The sequence below is a fragment of the Planococcus citri genome, chromosome 2, assembly GCF_950023065.1.
Source record: "Planococcus citri chromosome 2, ihPlaCitr1.1, whole genome shotgun sequence".
NCBI classification, from domain to species: domain Eukaryota; kingdom Metazoa; phylum Arthropoda; class Insecta; order Hemiptera; family Pseudococcidae; genus Planococcus; species Planococcus citri.
In genome coordinates, this window is record NC_088678.1 from 31,373,099 (window position 1) to 31,389,976 (window position 16,878).

General features: G+C 33.9%; 1 protein-coding gene across 2 annotated transcripts in view; it reads right to left on the reverse strand.

Moving 5' to 3' along the window:
- The window catches only part of LOC135835409 (uncharacterized), a 32,773-nt gene that overhangs the window by 10,273 nt on the left and 5,622 nt on the right, over positions 1-16,878 (reverse strand). The window contains exons 2-4 of one of the 2 annotated variants that reach the window (XM_065349647.1): positions 12,835-13,014; positions 1,264-1,453; positions 964-1,182 (exon numbers count right to left, since the gene is read on the reverse strand). In XM_065349647.1, coding sequence (XP_065205719.1) covers positions 964-1,182; positions 1,264-1,453; positions 12,835-12,871 — 446 coding nt within the window. In that variant the 5' untranslated portion in view covers positions 12,872-13,014. Of the gene's footprint in view, positions 1-963; positions 1,183-1,263; positions 1,454-4,784; positions 5,289-12,834; positions 13,015-16,878 lie in introns of those variants that run through there. The other variant, XM_065349646.1, reaches the window with a different exon arrangement.

Consider the following 16,878-nt stretch of genomic DNA (forward strand, 5'->3'; position numbering starts at 1 on the left):
ACCAAGTCGCTTAAATGACAATTTACATATTGTAAATGCAATGGGTGTCCTCAATGTTTCAAACAAAATTTCCATACACCTTCTGAAATAAAATGCATAAATGTAGGCCACCTATTCTAAAGTGGCCAGTTTGGTGTTTAACTGAAAAAATCAAGGGCTAAGTACGTAGGGATTCTGATAAATTTGATAATTTGTAAGGGAAGGTTTAACGTTACTGCAATCGTCAGAAAGTAGTTTCGAAATCTTTCAAGCAACTCTGCGGCCTCCGCAAAATTTCTCCAAATTTAGCAATTTACCTATAATTAGTTTTTTGTATATTGTTCAAATTTGTATTTCTACTTTTGTGTGGTGTTTTTTTTGGACAAAAAATTGCAATTTTCAAAAAGAAATTGTTCTTGTAAGTTCAGCTTATTTTTCAAAAATAAGGTTAAGGTGTTTAAGAAATGTGAAATTCTCTCTATTTTTGATTGATATGATTTTGAAGCTATAATAGTGTGACCTTCAAAGGTTTGCTGGGTTACATTTACCTTCGTATATGAAAAAAAAAGCTTCTGAAATATTTCGTATGTATTTGGGATTAGAATTTCAAAATGAGATCAAAATCACTTCAACTTTCAAACAAATTTCAAAATTCTCTCAACAATTTTGATGCAACAAAAAAATTTGAAAATATCTGGGTAAGTTACCTACCTACTTACGTAAAAACAAAGGTATACCTTCTAATAAAAATTAAAAATTGGAGATTTTCAAAATAGGTAAACAACAGAACATAAAAAATTGAAGAAAATACAAAATTTTAGTAAAGTGCACTGCATAAACATCAGTTAAGTTTGCAAATAGGAAGTAGGTAACTAATAAGGATGTAATTTTTAAATTTGAAATGCCTTCGTGCTCCCTACCTTCCAATGAAAATTGAAAAAAAAGCGGGTATACATACATGAGCATAATTTTATAAATACGTACTCTGAGGTGGTGGGACTAACAAATACAATGTTTTCAGCATTTCCTCCTAAATAGAACAGCTCTCCATCTACAGTGTTCCTATATTCAGGGGATCCCTCTATCAATTCGTGAAGATCTTCCATAGTTGGAGGCATTCGCTCTCCGGCTCTATGCGCTCGACTCTTTATTGAAGAAAAAATTGACGGATATGGCATCTCTTTTGCCACTTCGGAAGATACCCTGAAATATTTGTTTGTAAAGAATACGTTGAAATGTTCAACAATAAACCGATTTTATTATTAATAGATAATTAGTAATTACCCTTCAATTAAGTCGTCATAAAATCGTTTTTTTGATCTCCCGCGTAAATTTTCAGCTCCATGTAAAATTCTCCTTTTCAAAGCCACTTGTTCGGGTGTCCTAGGATCACGAGGGTGAACAGGTACCCCATTGCCACCTATATGTCCTCGTGTCACCACCAAATCACCAGTCAAATCGTCATTTATCTTGGCTGAAAATATATAAGATGAAGTTCAATTCTTTTTTCAAATAATGTAAAGGCAGAGTTCAAAGGATAATTCAACTGCTGTTGATTTCATGAAAAAATGCAGTAGTTTGAATTGAGTTTAAATTAACAAGGGAACCTCTGAAGGTATCCCCTCGGATTTGATGCTTGAAACAAGTTTTGAATAAAAAATATTGAATTTACCCGAAATACATTGAGGAGACATGAGTGTAGTAACGTGAATTTTTTTCAAAAACTTTTGTCCCCCCCTCCCCCCGGTAGGAGATATTTACAAGAGAAATTTTGAAACCGCCGTACCTCCAAACATAATTCTGGTACACAAAATTTGTTTTCTTTCAAAAAAATATCTACATGAGTACTATAAGTGGTATTTTTTTTCAAATTTTTCATCCAGGTGGGTCATCTTCAAAAACTCAAAACACACTCAAATGTGTTTTTGTGTCACGACACCATAAAAAAAACGATACTGCCAGTAATATGATTCTGCAATTTTACATGTGAGCCGCCAGAAACAATACAAAACCAACCAACTTCTTGAAACCCCAATTTTGGGGCCATGGGCACCCCTCTCCCAATTTTGGTGCGAAAGAAGATTGACAATAAATTGGGTAGGTAGGTACCTACCTACGGCAGATTAGGGTGGATCGTCTTATTGTCGACTTTTTCAAACGTATTTATCCACATGTGAGCACATTTCTAGGTGATACATACTCGGAGTTTATTTTTTTGACAAGCATAATAGTTACTCGTGACTTGGTGAAAAATTTCAAATAACCAAAATTTCTCTATTTCTTGGGAGTTTTTTTTTGTTGGAAAATTTCAGGAATAAGTACTGTAGGTACATACCTATCTATCATGTCTAAAACCAAGTTTTCCCACAAACAGAAATTAAAACCCTTGGATTTTTGATTTACGTAACCTTTGTGAATATCCTACACAAGGAAGTTCGGCTTGAAAACAGTTCAAAGGTGAATAGACTCGTTACACAGGTCAATAGAGAAAAAATTCAAAAATCGTGCATGGAAGCTCCAGAACGTTTAGGAATGGTAGAATTCGGTGCAGCTGAGTTCATACTCCATCATTTGAGGACTAATTTATGTCATTGTTATTGAATGAGCATACAATGTACCAAAGAAATACTCATATTGCCAAAAATGGTGGATTTTTGATTTACAAACATTTACCTAACAAAAATAAAAAAATAAATTTGGCAGCTGAAATTTTGATTATATGCAGGTTTCACACTTGCTCTTTTCAAAAAATCGCTCTATGTTGAATCTGACAAGGGAACCTCTTGAGGTGTCACTCTCCGATTTGACCGGAACCACGATTATTGGAAAGAGCATAGTCTAAAACTCCCAAAACCAAATTTTCAGCTGCCCAAGTCCATTTTTCGATTTTTGGCGAATTTTTGAACATTCGAAATTGACTGTTTTTGGCGATTTATGCTTTTTTTAAAAAAGAACGTACTTAATCAGTAAAAACGTTCAAAATAAGTCCTAAAACTGATATTATTCCCCCCCCATCCAAATTTCGCCATTTCCAGCCATTCTGGAGCCTCCACCGCGATTTTTCAATTTCACAATTTTGAATTTGCTCCAGAAGGCGTGAATATGAAGTTGGGCAGCTAAAAATCGAGTTGTACATTACACTCGACCTGTTTAATGAGTTTATCTACATTTGAGCCGATTTTGAAAGTGACACCTCAAAAGTGGCTTTTTGACCAGCTTTTTTCAAAATTAAAAAATCAAAAAAATCAAAAGTTCCCCGTATGTGTGACAATTTTTGAAATTCACGCGAATCGCTGTATTTTGTCCAAAACTAAACCCCCAAATCCAAATTTCACAATTTCCAGCCATTCTGAAGCCTCTAGCGCGATTTTTCAATTTCTCCAGAATTTTAAATTTGCTGCAGAAGGCGTGAATATGCAGTTGGACAGCTAAAAATCGAGTTGTGTATTAAACTCGACCTGTTTAACGAGTTTATCCACATTTGAGCCGATATTGAGAGTGACACCTCAAGAGTGATTTTTTGAGGTGTCACTTTCGCTCCAAAACGGCTGGAAATGGTAGAATTTGCGCTCCGGGGGTTAGTTCTTGCAGAAATACAGCGATTCGTGCAAATTTCAAAAATTTCCTCACAAATGGTCATCTGTTGATTTTTTGGATTTTTTAATTTTGAAAAAAGCTGGTCAAAAAGCCACTTTTGAGGTGTCACTCTCAAAATCGGCTCAAATGTGGATAAACTTAAACAGGTCGAGTGTAATGTACAACTCGATTTTTAGCTGCCCAACTTCATATTCACACCTTCTAGAGCAAATTCAAAATTGTGGAGAAATTGAAAAATCGCGCTGGAGGCTCCAGAATGTCTGGAAATGGTGAAATTTGCATTTGGGTAATTGATATCACTTTTGGGACTTATTTTGACCATTTTTATTGATCAAGTACGTACGTTTTTTAAAACAAGCAGAAATCGCCAAAAACAGTCAATTTTGAATTTTCAAAAATTCGCCAAAAATCGAAAAATGAACTTGGGCAGCTGAAAATTTGGTTTTAGGGGTTTTAGACTATGCTCTTTCCAAAAATCGTGGTCCTGTTCAAATCGGAGTGTGACTCCTCAAGAGATTTTTTTGTGAGTTTGTTAAAAAGCTGTAAAATGCCAAAGTGTAGGACAGGTAGGTATATAATTAATAACATACCTATCTACCACTTATCAAAAGTTCAAACTCGCGATGCTTGGCCATTCGACAGTCTTTTTTTCGAAATGTTCTTGAAAATATGAGAAAAGAATTATAAATTTCAAAATTTCCTTAAAAATTTTTTAGAATCATTTTTTCCAAATAATTTTTGGAGAACACGACATTTTTTACTCAAACACTTCCATTTTTCATTAAATAGCTGTAAAATGCGAAATGTAGGATAGGTATGTAAAATGATGTAATTAAAAACATAGGTACCTATCTACCACTTTTCAAATTTTCAAACTTGCTATGCTTGAGCATTCGATAGTCTGTTTTTCAAAATGTTCTTAAAAATATGAGAAAAAAATTATAAATTTCAAAATTTCCCTAAAAATTTTTTAGAATCTATTTTTTTCAAATAGTTTTTGAAGAAGACAACATTTTTTACTCAAACACTTCCATTTTTTCAAGATTTTAAGATGAGCGCAAGGAAGGAAAGGGAGTAAGGACTACATTTTTTGGTTTTATTTTTTTTTGTCAAATTGATATAAACCGAAAATTATAGCCTAACACTAAAAGTAAAGGTAAAAACATGCGCATGTATGTACTGTGTACATAAAGTACTTAGACACTTACCTCTGGCGTCGCAATGCTCAGTTATACACTTCAAGTATAACTTATGATGGCCTTTATCATATTGCACGAAGTAATATCCTTCATCTTTGTAGTACCATCTTCCATTTCTTGAGGTTAATACTGAATTAAATTGCGCCATATTCAACAGTTCTCAAATATAACTTCACAGTTCACACAAAATAGAACTTAGTTAAATTATAATAAAAATAGGTACACAATAACATCAAAAATACAAATACTCTTTGAAACACTTAAAACACTTGAAATCAGTTGAAAAGTACTTTTGGTGATCGGAAAAAAAAATTTGAATGAAAAAACAAAAACCACACATAAAATTAAAAAACATTCAACTCGCGAAAAATAAATCTGCAAAAATCAGAAAATTATGTGATAATAAACTTGAAAAATAACATAAAGGTTTAAAAGATTTGAAATGACTCCAGTGGAAGTGTTGTTGTCTTCTGCTATCCACACTCTAGATACTATTTAACAAGGTTGCAACTTCCCTCCCACACCCACCCTCAAAAGATCGCTCCACGGATGAAGAGCAGTAAATATGTGGACGAAGAGGGTGTGCAAGGAACACAATAGGTGTACATGGTCAGACAGTAAGTTTGTGAAAAAGTGTGATTTTTTATTTTAAACATGAAAAAAAGTTTTGAGTGGTGAATTTGAACCATTTGACTCCTATTTTTACATATCCGTTGAAAAAGTTAGAAAAAAACCTTTCACTCGATGAAATAAGCTCATCACAAAATAATCAAAATTCAAGAAATAAACGAATTTTAATTTTTTTGCTACGAGTGTGATTTTTATCAACTTTTTCTTGAAATACGTCAGAAATACGCCAAAATAAGACAACAGAATGAATTCAAACTTTTTTTCATGTTTGGAATTGAAAATTTAATTTTTTTTTGAATTTTGATATTCTTGTGATGAGTTCATTTCATCGAGTGAAAGGGGGTTTTCAGCTTTTTCAACGGATATGTAAAAATAGGGGTCAAATGGGTCAACTTCACCACTCAAAACTTTTTTCATGTTTTAAATACTTTCAATTTTTTAAATTGACTTTACGACATGGTGCCATCCCAATTTTTCAATTTATGTTGTTCAGCATGAAAAGTTATCCATAATATATTTTTTTCAGAATTTTTGAGAGTTGGAACAATATGAAAACTACGTTTTGAAACTTTTTAAGCTATTTTTTCGTACGAAAAAAAAGTGGCAACAGTGATTTTTATGATATCATCAAAAAGCCTTTCAAAGTCCCTTTCCTATTGGAAAAAAGTCCATGTTGGTAGGTATCGCGGTTATCGAGTAATCCACTGTTGAAATGGATGATATTTCAAGTTCACTGAAAACTTTCGACACCACCTAGCAGCCTTCAAAAAAGCGCTAGAGGGCTGCGATTTGCACCATTGGTCATCCCTTCGGTAGGTTTTTCCACAGGAAAAATTTCAAAAAAATCACTGACCCTCCCTTACCACTTCTTGGTCGAATTAACGTGGAAGGGCCCAGCAGAAATTAATCAGGTAAGGTGGTTATGGGAGAGATGCCGCACTGTTTTTTGATCTCAATTAATTTTTTTTCTAATCAACTTCAGGAAATGGTGATTAGATCAATCAAAAGGTATCCATGAGTACTTTGGTAGATTATGAGGAAATTTTTTTTGGGGCCATATTTTTTGAGTACTTCCATTTTCAAAAAAATGCGGCATCTCTCCTCAAAAAAAAAACTGAGGAGAGATGCCGCAGGTAAAACACATAAGAACATTATGGGGGAGAGATGCCGCACCTGCGGCATCTCTCCCATCTGAGGTGAGATGCCGCACCTGAAATAAAGCACTAAAACACATGACTGAAAGATGCTGAGCCTAAGAATAAAATAAAAAATTGAAAATTGAAACATTCTAAACTAAATAAGGAAGTATTTATTCTCTTTGAGCCGCTATTTTCAAATTACAAAATTCTACTTTTTTTGAGCTGCTGTTTTCTTGATACAAAATTCGCAAGTACAAATATCAGCTGTTTCTAGGATCCCGACACAACACTATGTACCCAAATTGAGTAATTTTAGCATATGAAATACGAATGTAATTGGTGCGGCATCTCTCCTCAATGTCAACTGCGGCATCTCTCCTCTTTCCAGTGTTGTTGAAAAAAAATTTTTTTTCAAAGAAAAATTTACTCAAAATTTTCAACAATGCCCTAAAATTAATCTACAAACCTTACCCTTTCCATACATCTAGGTTTCATTTCGATATGTTGCTTCTGAGCCGAAAAATTAATTTTTCAAAAAACATGAAAAAAATTAAATTTTTTTTTCAAGTTTTTTTTACAAAAATTGCAAATTTTCGAAAACTATTAATGGCGACACTGCCAAAACTTGATAGGATAATAAGTAGGTAGTAAGGAATATTTTTTGATTTTTTTAAATTTTTTTGGTGAATTACCAGCTGAGATATTGAAAGTGCGGCATCTCTCCCCATGCGGCATCTCTCCCTTAACGACCTTACCTATTATGTAATTTGTGTATTTTTTTTAGAACTCTGCAATCGATTGGAAACGCTTTCGTACTGTTTTGATCAGTTCTGAGACCTTCAGCAGGTTTTTGCTGAAATTCCCACAAAATGTTATCCCACGAGGCTGGAAAGCAGAAATATTTATTTATTTATTTATTTATTTATTTACATTAGTATCTATTTATTTTCTCTTTCCTCGTGATTCTGTAACTGAGTCTTTGTCGCAACATTCTCCTTTTATACAGAGGATTCTGGAAATATAATGACTAATGAGTAATCAGTCAAGTGGGCCACTAATGGCCACAAAAAAGAGTTTATACTGTTGGAGTAAAATTAGACAGATTTTTTATTTTTTCCAAAAAATTGAATTTCCGATAAGTCGTTGTAGGCTCCAAAATGGCTTATAGAAATGTGTACCGCCAACTTGGCATGTCAAAATAGGGCATTAGCTGAGTTCCAGATTTTATCATAACATTTTTCAACTTTTTAATCATAAACTCGCTGGAGAAAGATACGTCTCTACTCTCTATCTCTAAACTGGCAGAAACCCATTTTGGAAAAATGTTGCGCAAGTAATCAGTCTAGCACGTCACCAACAAGCACCAATCAGGTTTATACGCGCTAATAAAATTGATTCGGATAATTTTATGGCATTTTTTGGCTGGAGCCTTCAAACGGTTAGAAACCACTGCCAGTCGACTGAACATGTTGCAAAAAGTTACGCTATACAATGTAAATTTCAGCTTTCCGTCTTCATTAGTAGAAATGTTGAGTTTAAAAAATCTGCTGGAGGCTCTAGAACTACTCAAAACTTGTTTCCAATTGATTTGGCACGTCAAAAATAGTGTATACCAAACTTCAGCTTTCTATGTCAGTTTTGTAAAATTTTGATTTTTCTCTAATTTTTGACCCAAAGATTCTCAACAATTCACCAAATGGGATACCTCGCTTGTCAGAACTGCTCAAAACAGTTCAAACTCCTTTCAAATTTATTCGGGAATGGAATTTGAAAACAGAGTACCTAACTAGATAGGTACTAACACATCTTTATCTCTATTGTATTCAATTCATTTTATTTTTCAACTGTACACCGCGGTGATCAGTAATTTTGAGAAAGTAATTTTTCTAGGTTTTGTGAATGCAGACTAGTCCAGAAAATGGAGGTTTCAAACTCTTTTAAATTGGGGGGGGGGGGTATCAGATGTCAACTAAATCACAAATTTTCAGGCCAATTAGTTTAAATTTTCATTTTTGCCTATTTTTAATCAAATTTGATCATCAAAAATTCGCCAAAAATTGAAAATGCACTTCATTACCCACCTTGAATCTTGGTCTGGTGACCCCTAAAAAATTCTACCATCAAAGTAAGTATTTCTTACCGCCAAAAATCGCAAAAAGTAATGCCTTTCGTTGACTTTGCCAAACAAATTCTGAAAATTGTCATTTTTTTTGTCGGAAAATTTCGAAAAAATTCTCATTTTTTGTCAAGAACTGCATAAAAATCTTGTTTCTTTATAAAATAATTGTGAAAAAATCTCGCTTTCTTAAAAGTCCTGCTTTTTGCAAAAAAGTGAAAAAATTTGAAAAGTCTTTCTGTTTGAAATCAAATTAATGTACCAAAGCAAAATTGAAAATTTGTCAGTACATATATTTGAGTACTTTACAACATCGTATGTATAGAGCGGACGATATACAACTAAGCTCCTTGTATCCTTTTTCACAGGATACGAGCTAAATCTACAGATTTTTATTGCTTTTTACAAAGACAAGACATTAACCATGTGTGATCATGGGCTACGCATTTTTCGCCGCGTCTGATGGCCAGTGGCCACACATGGTTAGGGTAGATTTTAGAAATACAAATTTTAAACGAATAAATTAACACGTCTTTCTTGGCTACAATTCGTTCCAGTTTCTCTCTTTTTTCTCTCGTTTTAAACCCAAACATAGGTTTTTTTTTTGTTCAGCTAGAGTAGCTCTAAGTTACGAAAGAAACAAGCAGAATGTTACAACTCCTCGAAATACAGTAAAATGAAATACTTTCTTCTAAAATATTTCCACCAACCACCCGACATACAGTGACCGCGTCATTCAATTTCATTGCTTGCCCGAAAAAAAAGACATTGTTTCCTGAGAATTTGAAAATGTAGTTTATACCAGACAGTTTTATTACTCCAAGAAAGGACCAGAGTGAGCCGCCAAACGTGACAAATACAATACCTAAGTAGTTTGAAAAGGTCCGCGTCGCGGCATACGCAATGTTCACCATAGTGAACACTAAATACTGTTAGTTTACGACTTATATAGTTGGTTCCTCTAACCTTCGCAATGTTCATTATAAGGAAAACCAACTTTAGGCCCATTGTATAAAAAAACTCTTGTCAATACAAAATTTTTACTGTATGTGTAATGAATAGAATAGAATTTGAAAATTACTGTAATTGAAAAATTTTAAAAACGCAGATACACCAACTTTGGACTTGTACTGAAAGCTTAAATATGGGTATTATAATACATAATCGGTAATGGTCTATATTAGGCATGTGTAAATAGAAAATTTGCGTGTCTTCATTCGAAAAAATTTTTAAAATTCCAAAGTAGGTGTTCCTTATAATGCGCATTGCGACGTTTAGGGTTTTAAACTACTTACGAGTAGGTACTTACCTACTTAGTTTTCAAAGGTACATTTTTTTTTTTTGAAAAAACGATAAAAAGGCGATTTTGAATTTTTTTGGAAATGGTTTTTGGGAATTTGGGACGCAAGAGTGACGGAAAATGAAATTTTTGTAATAACCGAAAATGTAGGAAATTGTTCAAAGAACAATTGATTGATTTTTCCTATAGGAACAATATTTAAGGCGGTAGAAGAGTTTTAAATGTTGGAAAGTGCGCTCTCGAGAAGGGGAGAGGGGTAGAGTTCGAATAAGAGCAAAATTAACTTCCCAGGGGAAAAGTTCAGACGTAGCCATACATGACGATCACGTATGATTATACATAATCAAACTTAATCGTACATGATCATATTTGGTCATACATGATCATACATATATATGACTAACATGATCATGTATGATCATGTGAGGGACATTTTTTTAACATGAGCATGTACGGAAACTTCGGTTTATGTATGATCATGTACGCTCGAGTTCATCCACCATACGTGATCATGAGTTTGAACTTTTTTCCCCGGGTTGTTTCAATATGAAAAGTAATAATCAAGTCATAAAATTGCGTTCGACGCCCAAATCGAACGTATTTTCAATCAAAATAGCAAAAACACGCCGATTCGCGAATTTTCAAGCGCTTGTGGGGGAGGGGGGTAATCAGAAAACCAATTACGCTATTCGATTTGTCATCTCAAATCGCACTTTTAAGTGCTACCTGGTTTCGAAAAAATTAGGGACTAGTGCTTTTAAATTCAAAAAACAGCGTTTTTTCCTCCAAAATGACCCTTGTTTAGGGGGCTACCGCTCCACCGTGGGGGCACTTTGAGGGCTGGAAAGTTTTTTGGGGTCATTTCAACTCAAAATTTCCAACATACTTACTTCAATTTCAGCGAAATCGAAGACTATGAATTTTTTCCGCTCACCCTAATTGTACACAATTTGTACAGCCAGCGGCGGATTTAACAAGCGACAAGTGGACAGTAGCCCTCTGGGCCCTGGGAAATTCACCCCAGAAGAGAAATCCAAATGATAGTTTTGAATATGTACTTATTTGAGAAAAAATGTAGGTATCTAATAATTATTAGAGATGCCATTTTGTAATTTGATAAGGTAGAAATAATCCAATAAATGTAGGTATAGAGATCTTCAGTGCGGTAGGTAGGAACAGATTTGTAATTAGAAGTCCAATTTATTTATATTGTGGTATACCAAAGTGAGTCGATAGATTACAGCTTCCCAAGGACGAGATTGAAGGTGGGTTTGGGGCCTAGAACCTATAATCATGATTTTTTCACTTCAAGTTTTCAATATCTTTGAATTTCTCTAATCATTCCTCATAAAAAAAATGTATTAATTACCCTGTAGATGCATTAAAATTAGAATTTTTGTCACATCTGTAAGTAGGTACATAAAAAGCAATAATGTTCAAAAGTTTTCGCCGACGCGAAGCGGATATACCTATACACGTAGGACGTAGGTATACCAAAATTCGGCTTTCTAGGACACTCTTTGCTATCCGAGTGACCGCTTTTGGGTAGTGGGAAAATAATGCTTAACTTGGCCACGAAAACCAATTCGTGTGAATCTCTTATATGAACCGGATATGTATGCGCTAAAAAATGCAAAAAAAATGCGCATTTATAATAGGTATGTATTCTCTGCAATAATGTATGAAAACAATAATTATGGGTAAGTATCAAAAAACGTCATTTTGTAATCTTAATTTGAAAATAACGAGAGGGAGAGGTTTTTGCTACAAATTTGAATTCTTCTATTGATTTCGTCATGTTTTTGGAATCTCCCAAGTAAACTTTTCTTTCAAAAGCTAATGAAAAACAAATCGGGTAAAGCATTCTCAACGAGAAATCGATTTTTACAGTAGCAGCAGTTTCAAATTTCAAGACTAATTTTCTGAAAAATTCTAACATAATTCAAAAATTGTGAGCAAATTAGCGCAAACCAAGCGAGGACAAAAGATTTTGAAAATTTCTAGTTTACGGAACGAGAAGAACCTTGGGGAAAAAAAGAAAAAAACGGCAAGATACTACGTAAACTCGTACCTATGTGAAATATGCGTTTAGTCTTTAAATACGCAAAAATGCGCTAACATATTGGACTCATTTTACTGAAAATTTAATGAAATGTAAAGAAAATATCGATACCTATGCGCGATAAGGTTGCACATAGAAACATAAACGTTTTTTTAATTAATGTAGGTAACTAAGTATTTGCTCGTAGAATGAAAAAACAACTTCTTGCAATTTATCACGTGTTGATTAAACTTCCTAGTTTAAAATTTACCCTAATACCTATACTTGTAAAATCAACTTGGTTGAAAATTTTTCGGGATACAACTAACAAGTAAGTATTTTAAACGAATGCAGTACTGTTGAACTATCCCTTACAAAAATTCCTACTTGTCTTGTAATTTTTCTAGTTGAAACACTGAAGTAGCCTAATTATAACTTGGTTAATTGTTGAGAGGAATTTTCTAAATTTTTCACGCAATTTCGTTCAAACAGTAACCATAAAATGGACCTGAGCAGGGAGATGGTTAAAAGCGTTGGAAAATTAATAATCCAGGTCGTGAAAAACCAGATTATTTTGGTACATTTATGTGAAATTGATTTTTTTTACAAAATTTCATCATCGCTCTGGCAAGCGCGGGCATCAATTCGGAATATCAAACTTCTGACAGGATTACATTATCAGGTGCCTAAATAGTGATTTAAAATACCTGTACAAAATCCATCTTTAGCTGGAAGCTCGAGATCGACTCGAAAAAGTTGGCAATCAATTGGGAAGGTTGGCTGTGGCATACAAACCGATTTTCAGATTTTCAGCTCCGCATATATTTACTTACCGTAAACTGGGGTAACATTGAAATCGCCGGGTAACATTGGAGGGTGCGGTTTTCCATCACATTATGCTCCATGGTCCATGGCGGTGGAACTATGAAGTATGGAGCAATTCTGACACCGGGAATGGATAGAGTACACTTCGGCAGTTATTTTTCCTATTTTATCATTTTCAACTAGTGGTTCTAACACGAGTAAAAAAGCAAGTTAAAAAAAGTGGTGTTTTAATCAATTTTAATTAACGTGAAAAGCTTGGTGTCTGGAATTTTGAATTTTCAAATAATGAGTCAAGTGACATTATAGATGTGTTGGTACACCTCCCGACTATCAATTAGCGCATTTGTTCATGAGCCAAAGTTCTTCCCTGAGGAGTGAAAAAATAATATTCAAACTGGGGTAACTTTGAAGGCAATAAAAAAAAACATGAAATTTCAGTAAAATTAGCCAAAATGCATGAAAATGCTTGAAAACTTATTAAAAATGATGTGAAAACTTGAAAAACAGCTCTAAAATCATTGAAAAATCATGAAATTCGGTCAAATTGGTCAAAATGCATGAAAAACGACTGAAACATAGAAAAATTTCAAATTATCATTTTGAAGCACTCTTTCATAAATTCAATTGTGAATATGGATCATTTTGTAGGTGCTTGGCGCGTATAAAGTGACCAAGAAGTGAATATTCATGTTTTTGATAATTTTTGACCTTGAGCGAAGCACATTTCGAGGGGCCTACAAAGTTACCCCAAATGCTGGGTAACTTTGAAGGGCACTTCTTTTGGCACTTGCGCTTGACAGGAAAAAGGTAGGCAACTTCTGTAACCGCCAAAACGTAGTGCTGACATAGCTTTATCAAAAACACCACACACATTTCCCTTATCTCCGCCATTCATACCTCTACATAAACATAAAAAATTTTGAAAAATCCTTCAATGTTACCCCAGTTTACGGTAGTTACTCCTTTTGCAGAAAATTGATATCTACGCTAATTCTAAACTACTTTCACCATTTTCAAGAATCAAAAAATTCACTTAAACTGCTCGAAATTTGGTTCTTAGATGTGGGTAACCTACTTTTCCTTTGAGTCGAATTTCAGCTCACATATTGAGATCAGTGGCACCCACAGTTTTAAAAAGTGATACGGCGTGACTTCTAAAAGACAGCCCTATTTTTCTTCTGCTTCATAAAAGGGGAAGCGTGCGATTCAATTTGAAAAACCTCGTACGCATAAAACATGGAAAATTAGACGATTTTAGTCTAAATGCGAGTTGATGTTGTACCTACATGTAGTCAGTCTTTTTTTTTGAAATATTGCGAGAAAAAAATTCGACCTTTGAAGACTTTAAGCGGAAAAAATCGTGAAAAGATAAATTTTTTGCATTTTCGAAGGTCAATCTTACATTATAGTGTATTGTACTGCATTAGACTACATAGTTTCCAGTCTTTAGAAATGCGATGTCGCGTCTTCTTCCTTCACTCGGGTCACCTACCCTTATACACAATAACAACCACTGCCGAATCTATTCGCGTTTCATTCATACCTGAGCTGTTTTGTTTAAAAAAAAAACCACTAATATGACAAAAGCAACCCCGTCAAACATGCAGCCAACCAACCTAATTAGTTTTCATACCTGGTATGAAGAGCAATCATAGCATCCAGATGCTGCAACATGTATGACAACATGCATGTTGTCATACATGTTGGATGGTGTGGACCCCAATCTCATTTGGTCCCAACCTGCGGAAGCGTTCCATAAGATTGCATGTAAATTTGCTACTTTTCAATTTCAATTTTTTCTGAAATTTTGTGTTAAAAAAAGTTCGTTTTTTAATATGATATGTTAGAAAGTCTGAATTTTTGTTTTAAATAAGTTTTTTATCAATAAGTGTCTTATTCATTGAGAAATTTGAACGACAAGCATACCATTTTTACATGGTTTCTTATGGGACTACTTTTTGTTTGGGACCAAATGAGATCGTGTAAACACGGTAAAAATGTGCTTTGACGTCATTGTGACGGCACGCTTCGATTCCCAATACGTAAAAAATCAAACAGACGTCTCAGGACAGTGAGTTCAAAACGATCCCAACATGGCTGACTCCCATATATGACGTCACTATCACTGTTTATGATAAGAACTTGTAAAATTTACGTGATTCGCATAAGTATTGCAGGTATTTGTATTGGAATAATCGAATAATGCAATGAATCTGAATGTTTAGCCGTTTTACCAGATTATTGGGTATGCTCTGCACCTGTTGAAGTTGAACTAAGTACAATATCTTCTCAGTTTTCTCATCAACTAATAACTACCACTACTCAATGTAGTTTTTTGGTGAAAGTAAGTATAAAAATTGAAAATGTCCATTGTTTGTGTTTGATGTTTGAAAATTATAGAAGTGAAGTCAACATTTCGCAACTGATGAACATTTCGAACTTTCTGAGTTTCTGAAAGCATCTCAATCTCATCTAATTAATTTAAATTCATTACGAGTACCGGAGTACCTTCCAGTTCAGCAGGGCCTATTCTAAGGAAAATTTGGAGCTGCGCAAACATAGCTCACGATGCGGCCGATCAAAAAGAATAATGAAGGCCCGAGCAAAGCGAGGGCAAAAGCTTTTGAAAATTGATGATTATTCAGAACTTTTAGAAGTAAAACAACATTAAGTACCTATTTTTAATGCGAGAAGTCAATTATTCTACTGTACTAACTTAGGTCAGAGAAAAGAAAAGAAAAGAAAAATGATCTAGCCCGAGCGAAGCGAGGGCGAAAGCTGGGAAAAATTGATAATTCGAAACATACAACAACATCAATTTTGATGCAGAAACTTAATTTTCATGGCTGCAAAATGTTTTGTTTTCAGGAAATTGAAACATTTTCAAAAGTAGGAATGCGAGGGCAAAAGCTCTCAAAAATTCACAATTCTTCATTTTTTTCATGACAAAATTAAGTAGAAGTGTACCTTGTATGTTTATTGTTTTCAGATTGTTTACGAATTTTTGACGAAAAATTGGACTTTTTTTTTGGTATTTTAGCAAAAAATTGGGACTTTCTGGTAGATAGTTATGACAGGAATGAAAAGACCATCTATTGGTGAATTTCAAGTGAAACAGCACTTATTTATAATGTGAGAAGAAAATTTTTCTACTCCCTAACTTAGAATAAGAGAATGCAAAGGGAAAGTGATTTGGCCCGAGCGTAGCGAGGGCAAAAATTTTTGAAAATTTTGATTTCAAAGAAGTAAAAATCCATGGTTTTCGGTAATTTTTTGATTTTCCAAACCTACACAAATTCTACTTCTCATATTCATTGTCTATCTTTATGACTTTTGTGTTTGTTCAAAATTTGTTTTAAATAAATAAATGGAAAAATGTATGTAGCCAAATTTTTGGAACTGCGCAAACTAATTCGGAACTACACACATTTTTTTTGGAACTGCGCAAAATGTGCGGAGCTGCGCCTTAGAATAGGCCCTGCAGTTCAGTAGTTCTACATGAAAATCTTCATAACAAATAAAAATTGAGTAACATAACATGATTGATATTTATGTATTTTGTATGCATTAAGTTCAAAGTTGAGTTGATGCGATTATCTATTTTGATCCCACTGTCATACATATGTACTTATCAATCAAAGCCAATCAAAGGATAAAAAGCTGCAAAATGAATAAAGAAAAATATGTACTGAAGAATATGGTTACTCGAGTTGGTGGTAAAATCGAAGTGACAGGGATATTACTTTGAAGTTTGAGATGATAGCTGTGAAAAGTATACAGTGTATAGACCTTTGAAGTCTGTTGTATCTACAGTTTCATAAATCCTTCGTGAAAATAGATTAAATTCATATGAAGAATATGGAAATGTGTCTTGAAAGTTGAATCTCGATTTTCAAAAAGCAAAGTTGAAATCAGATTCAGATTCAGAATGCGAATCGCGTAAATTTTACAAGTCCTTATCATAAAAAGTGATAGTGACGTCATATATGGGAGTCAGCCATGTTGGGATCGTTTTGAACTCACTGTCCTGAGACGTCTGTAAAATACATGGT